At 41.4% G+C, this 7530-nt stretch overlaps 1 protein-coding gene across 1 annotated transcript in view; it reads left to right on the forward strand.

Annotated features, from left to right (window-relative positions):
• The window catches only part of LOC308299102 (prostaglandin reductase 3-like), a gene marked incomplete at its 5' end in the record, with an annotated part of 5500 nt that extends 581 nt beyond the window's left edge, over positions 1 to 4919 (forward strand). Inside the window, one exon of the mRNA XM_080742826.1 lies at positions 3651 to 4919. Coding sequence (XP_080598952.1) covers positions 3651 to 4581 — 931 coding nt within the window. The 3' untranslated portion in view covers positions 4582 to 4919. The remainder of the gene's footprint in view (positions 1 to 3650) is intronic.
• Positions 4920 to 7530: the final 2611 nt, after the last annotated feature.

Genomic DNA, 7530 nt, shown 5'->3' on the forward strand with positions numbered 1-7530 from the left:
GGAATAGCCCTAGTACTGTATTCCAACCAAGTTCCGCCCCTAACATTTGTCTATCAATCCATCTCGGGCTGCATCTCGCTCTGTCCTGTCTTCCTTACGTCACCAACCTGCAAACAGAAAGTCATTGGGGGGTACAGCACACAGCAGAACAGAATGGCACCAATATACACGAGGAGAGAGAGATGGAGAGAGAGATATGCAGGGTTTGCATGGCGTGTATTATTGCTGCAGAAGAAGCATCATCCATATCACCCATATAGTTTTAAAGCAGGGGTATTCAACGTTTTCAGGCCAAGGACCCCTTAGTTGAGAGAGAGATGAAGCAGGGACCCCCCACTACATATTGTATAAAATTGTGTTTTCCTAGATTTAATAGATAGATTCATAGACAGAACTGTTATCAGTCTCTGTTGGATGCGTGTTGATGTGTTTTTTTCAGACATTTAACCACTTAAATCGTTGATACTTAGTCAATTTGATCTGCTCTTTTTTTTAAAACCTCTACACCAAACCTATTTGTCAAAAATAGCAGATCTACAAGCTTGTAGATCTGCTATTTTTGGCTAAAGTTCTCCTCAGAATAGGGATTTGAGGGTTAAAGTTGTTAATTTTAAAATAATTATCCTATCACTGATATTTGGCGGACCCCTTGTAGTAACTCTAGGGAGGGGGGTCCCTAGATTTGTCTCTTTTGTTAAAATCGGTTTGCACAAATTCCCATTAGGATTTGCTACTCAGCAGGGTTCATCAATAGCAGTACACAGACATGTTGTGTCCGACTGTCCGTGGCAAAGACTAATACTTGGTCTTGTCCGTGGGACATTTTACATTTTATTTTTTTTACACACCATTATAATGTTCTTAGTTTGACCATAAGACCCAATTACTGAATGTCAAGTCTCCAGCCGTTCTTCAGAATAATGTCTGACACTTACTTTACTTATTACAATGCTATGGCATAATTAGGAGTCCACTGGTACACTAGTGGTTCTCAAATGTATTTGCAAGGACCCCTCAACTCTGAGAGTGTACAAATGGAACCAATGAACCCATTTGGTTCAATGTGCATGTAGTGTAGTGTACTGTACACTGTCAGAGTTACAGACCTGTTATGGTCATTCAGGGCTAGCTCTTTGTGTTTCTGGTAATATTTCTGTCCAATGTTCACTCATTTTGTCTGCGGCAAAAAAAAAATATTTTGACAAAAATGTCCACCACAAGCCAGCATGGCGATGACCCCTGTCCACATCACCCACAGCGTAAAGCCAATTGTCTCTTTTTGTTAAATAGGTTTACACAAATTCACATTAGATGCTCAGATTTGCTATGTAAAATCCTGAGTATTAATTTAACTACATGAGAGTGTACAATTGAGTGAATTTAACACTGAGGATTTGACAGTGTGTGCTGCTGCTAACTAGATGTATTGGACCAAAAATGAGCGTAACAGTGTTATCATGCATGACATGCATGTGAACGGACACCTTTGACCCAAACCCTTGGTCTTGCATAGCATGCACCACTATTGCATGCTTGAAAATGTGATTATGCTAATTCCAAACGAACAATATACGAATCAAACCTATTTTAACACCGAAAGAAGCAGTTCTTTGGACCAGTTAGTAATCACCTTTTTCCATAACCTTTAAAATGTAACTGTTATGTAATATCAGTGCAAAAATATAAATGTGTGTACCGGTATATACGGCTCCTTAAAGAAAACAGAATTTGCTCAAGGCGTTTCATAATGAGAGAGAATGCTGGGAAAAGGAATGAAGAGGCCTTGGTGGTCTGTGGTCATAATCTGAAGCCAATCCATCATTTATTAGTTTTTGTTTATCACATATTGGTAGAAATACATTAGATAAACCAACGCTTCTGTAGCGTTCATACTCTTGTATCTGTAATAGTTCTGAACCACACTATCATTGAAACTATCATCATGGTTGTCATTGAAACAGCAATTATTCAAGATGAATTCCTACATGACAGGCTCTTGCATGTATCCCACCCTTATACTTGGTCAAAATTTATGTTATTTATATTGCACAACACATTTTAATCAAGCCACATAAATATGTCAACAAATGCATAACCTACACATGGAACATCGGACATGGAAATGTCATCAAATTTTTATAACGGGCCGTTTTTCATGGCACTGACAGCCTAAGTAGTTAGAGCTAAATTAACTGTTCTTGTAGCATTTTTAAATAGCACATATACCCATGATAGTAAACCCTTGCATAATCTTCATAGCCACTGCTCCCCATAAAGCAAAGTGACCCAGTGACCTTTAGGAACTAATGCAACATTTCTTAAGTGGAACGCAGTCTCCCATACAATAATTACACAACCATCACTGAAAGCGTAAAACAATAACTTTTTTTCTCTCCTGAGATATACATATCTATTAGGTTTTTAATGCTAGTACCGCAGTATATATTATAGTTTTGAGAAAAACTGTAATGGAGATATAGCTACATTATGAGTAAATGTCAGTAGAGTCCCTTCTCCTTAAGAATTATAGATATAATTGAATTTATGTGAGGACAAATTGTTTTCTTTGTACGAATGACTGTAATTACCATTACGTCTGACCAAGAATGTTTTCTACGCGAACTGTAAAAATTAACATCCCCCCATTCAATTGACTCCAACTGTTCTTGTGTGTGTGTGTGTGTGTGTGTGTGTGTGTGTGTGTGTGTGTGTGTGTGTGTGTGTGTGTGTGTGTGTGTGTGTGTGTGTGTGTGTGTGTGTGTGTGTGTGTGTGTGTGTGTGTGTGTGTGTGTGTGTGTGTGTGTGTGTGTGTGTGTGTGTGTGTACACACATAACACGGGTGTTGATGATAGTTCAGTGTGACTGAGTTTTGCGTAAGGAAACTGAATCCATGAATAGTCAAATCAAAACATGTTACAATAATTTGATCCAAAGTTTGCAACTCAACTAAAGTATATTATTGGTATTATCAGTGCTCAATTTACAGGTGGGACATACTGTACACCATGAAACAAGCATGCAGTCTGCTCTAAAAGAATTTGAATTATTTATTTATACCTTCATATCCCACATGGGAGTTTTTTTCCCCCCCTTCCCCTCTGTGTTATCAACGGGAGATGTAAACAACTATTTTCATGTTGAGGCAAGAAACAACAATCCCAAGATTTTAAAAATGCAGTTTGTTCTGCAAGTCTCTGAAGACAATGAATCATGACATCATGCAATGTGTTTTGTGATACAAGCCTTTGCCTGTCAGTGTAGGAGCGTTTTTTCTTCAAGAGAACAGGGAATCATTGCCAAAACAAACCTGTGTGCTCGCACCCCGTGGTCACACATGTTTCTAGTGAAGCAGTCTCAAATGTTGACCTCCAGGGACGTGGCAGTGCATAGGGAATTTGAGTTTGTTTTATTGATTGTATGGTATATTTCTTGTTGCTTCATTATGTAAAAAAAAAAAAAGAAATACATTGTGAATAATACTATGGTACTATAGTGAATATAATTTATCATGATCGCAATATTGTTTGTAAAATACAGTATATAAGGTATATACCATAGCCTGTGTGTGCGTGTGTGTGCGTGCGTGCGTGCGTGTTCTTATGCATATTTCTTTATTGACCCAGTCTATTTCATCTGTGTTCTAATTGCAGTTTTGTCGGAATCAACGCCTCTGACATAAACTACTCTGCTGGCCGGTACGACCCAACGGTGAAGCCCCCATTTGATAGCGGTTTCGAGGGCATAGGTGAGGTAGTTGGCCTTGGCCTTAGTGCCAGCTCCCAGTACACCGTCGGGGACACGGTGGCCTACTTCGGTGGCGGGGCCTTTGCGGAGTACACGGTGGTGCCAAGCAAGGCAAGTGTGCCAGTTCCCTCGGTGAAACCCGAGTTCCTAACCCTACTGGTCAGCGGCGCCACGGCCTACATCGCCATGAAACGTCTCGGTGACCTGGCCAAAGGCGAGACGGTTCTGGTCACCGCGGCCGCCGGGGGAACGGGACAGTTCGCCGTGCAGTTTGCCAAGCGGGCCGGCTGCCACGTGGTCGGGACCTGCTCCACCGACGAGAAAGCTGGCTTTCTCAAGAGCATCGGCTGTGACAGGCCCATCAACTATACCTCCGAGGACCTGGGCCAGACGCTGCGGAGAGAGTACCCACAAGGCATAGACGTGGTCTACGAGTCGATAGGAGGCAGCATCTTCGACCTGGCGGTCAACTGCTTGGCCAAAAAGGGCAGGCTGATTGTGATCGGTTTCATTTCTGGGTATCAGAGTGCGTCGGGGATCCCGCCGGTCCGGGGGGGTACACTGCCGGTCAAGCTGCTCCAGAAGTCAGCCAGCGTGCGGGGGTTCTTTCTTCCCCACTACCTTGCTGACTACAGCGAGGCTATGGGTAGTATGATACAGATGCTAGCAAAGGGGAAGCTCACGTGTGAGGTGGACCACGGGGACCTGGCACCAGAGGGGAGGTTTGTGGGCCTGGAGTCAGTCTTCAGGGCCGTGGACTACATGTATGCCGGGAAGAACCTGGGGAAGGTGGTGGTGGAGGTGGCACCGGCCTCCGTTAATCACAGCAAGCTGTGACGCACCGTGCCAGACTGCTAACGCTGCCGTCGCTTGCTGCCGAACGAGTCACCACTGTGCATATCGTAATGGGATGATTGCAACCGTTCATTACTGTGATCATCCCAGTTAAAATGACTACTGTGAAATCTTTGCGTAGATCAGAACTTGAAATGGTATTTTTTACAATGCTGCTAGTTGAAGAGGCAATTCTGAATGTGTCTTTTTGACCTTTAATTTTTTTGTAAGATGAATGTCAGCAGAAAACAAAAGCTTGAGACACTCATTTCAGTGACTGAAGGTTACTTGTTTCTGCCTGAAATCTCCTGCTTTGTGGAAGATCTAAAAATCTAATAATAAAAAATCACAATTATTCTGTATTTTCAATTATTACTCAAAGCATAGAAATGTCTCTCACTCGCACACACACATTCACCACTACGGTATGAGGTTATTTTTCGCAAGTACGGTTTTGAAGTATGCATATACCATTGTCAGAGCTTTATTGTTTAAGTTTTATTTTCTCTTATGGGTCCCTTTTTTTGAAATTATTTTAGTCGATATGCATTCATATGATTGCTTGTAGCACTCTCAAGCACTTTATATACCCATAAATATTTTATGATAGACTTCATTGTTTTTCTAATAGGCCTTAACGTTGGTGTGCACTTGTCAAAAGTGAGCGCCGCTCCAGGTGTGCTTGGTATTTCATTGCCTGTTTGTGGCTGACAGAAACGGCATTCACATAATCAATCTTTCCATTCACATGCCCCAAGCTGCACATAATAAAAAAAATTAGTCCAGCTAACCAGAACTTGGGCTTGAAAATACCATTAGTTTTCCTCCCAACAAGCAGAAAACCACTCGTACTAAATGTGCTGTGCAATGCCCTTTGACACTATTCTTTTTCATTTCCTTTTTTATGTTTTTAATTTCTTTTGGAGACAAGAGGGGTGGAATGCGCCACTTAGGCCCCAGGAATGTTAGTCAAATGACTGCAGCTACTCGCCACATCACAAAGGAAAACATTGTCGTGACACTTAGAGAAAAGGTGTTTCTCGCTTGTTTGCACAAATACCGTATTTGGACGAAAGGGTGGAGACACCAAAACGTTTACATGGCTTGCTCTTTAATTGTTTTTAAGTTAAAGGGGAAGAGGAATTCCTCTTCTTGCGCAGCGACATCTGTGGCACTGTGTGGCTCGTAAACGCTGCCTCCCAGCAAGGCATTCCAAGGTTCAAACCCATCTGGGGTCTTTCTGCTGCGTTGGCATGGGGCTCCTCCTCCCACACCAAAAAACTAAAAACCTGCATGCACGTTTAGGGACTGGGTGCTGCTGTGCTCGGGCAACCTGCACTATAAATAAAGGTCAGTCATAATAATAAAATTGTTAAAGCGGTCCGTGTTGTATTCATGTACTGTAATATATGTTAAGCCAATAATACCTGGAATTATTTTATGTTTTAGCTATTGAAAATAGCAGATATACAATAGCAGATGCCGCGCTGCGAGCTTGTAGATCTGCTATTTTTGAGAAATCATGAATATTTTTTTTTTTTTCAAATCTTTGAATCTATCTTTTTTTAAAGTGCACATTTGTAACTAAAATTTTGCTTCTGGGGATCCCTGGAACTAAATATTTTGAGATGGGGGTCCGTGGCTAAATGCATATCATTTTGGGGGTCCTTCACATGAAAAAGTTTGAGAACCTCTGACATAGAAACATGCGTTTTTCAAACGTCTTAGAAGGATTTAGAAGACACATATAGAATCGGGGCAAAAATATTGAAAGACGATTTTCTTCACGATTTATCAAAAACAGCAGATCTACAAGCTCGCAGTGCGGCGCTCGCAGTGCGGCACTCGGTGCCGCGCTGTGAGCTTGTATATCTGCTGTTTTTCAACAGATAAAGCATAACATAATGGTCGAAGTAACAATAACGCTTGATAATGCGTTTCCCGGTCTAAACCGGTTAAAACAAACACCTGTTCCCGCCTGGGAGGGAGGGCTGCGGCGTTCATGCACTGTGAACATGATAATGCCTCATCCAGGTGGCCACTCAAAAAATAGCCCAGTGTGAAATACGTTACAGGTGTGACCCCAGCATGCAAAGCTGCTATCTTCGCCAGATTGCGTCGGATATCAGAAAACACACCGGGGCCAAGGCTGTGTGAACCAACACACTTAATTTAACTCTGGACGGACCCTTACGGGTCCATTCGGTTACATTTTGTACACACACTCCCCGAGTTGTAAATGGACAAATTAATGCCGAGCATATTATGGTGTGCAGTAAATAAAGTAAGACATCGTAACGTCTCGCAACATTTTCTTTGTCCAATTTCATCCTGTTTTCAATTCTGCCATAGTAGTCAGAGCGGTGGTGTTTATTAATTGCATACATCTGCTGCATTACTCCTCGTTCAGCCTAATGAATAAATGAAAGGACAATCTTACAAATACCGCAGTTGGTGTGCTACAATATACGTAAATGCATCATATTTAAATTAATTCATTAACTATTCTCAGGATATTTTGATTCCTGTTGACAGGACTTTACAGTCCCTGCTCCCCATTTGAAGTTTTTGAGCCTTCACCTTTGATATCCCAGATTGAGGAAACCAGTGCAGTGGTGGCCGACTTCACAATAGTTTTCAGTGCTATGTATGAGGGAATATCCCCAACAACAGATGTATTAGAGTTTAGTAGAGCCAATATATTGTGCCTGTTGGCGTCCCTATTTCAGTCATTATGGGTGAAAATGTTCAAAAGCTTTCAGACATAAAAGAAAAATAGACACGCAAGTTTGTGTATGGGCTATTTTTGAAATTGTTTGAAACTGGTTTAATAAAATAAAGATAAATGATCTTTAAGTATTATCAAATAGAAACTTTAACCAAATATATACTGTATATACATACATCTACCGGTAACTATTCATTTACGGAACGTCTGTCTGTCTGTCCACC

This window comes from Nannobrachium achirus, assembly GCF_963921795.1.
Source record: "Nannobrachium achirus genome assembly, chromosome: 2".
In the NCBI taxonomy this organism is placed as follows: domain Eukaryota; kingdom Metazoa; phylum Chordata; class Actinopteri; order Myctophiformes; family Myctophidae; genus Nannobrachium; species Nannobrachium achirus.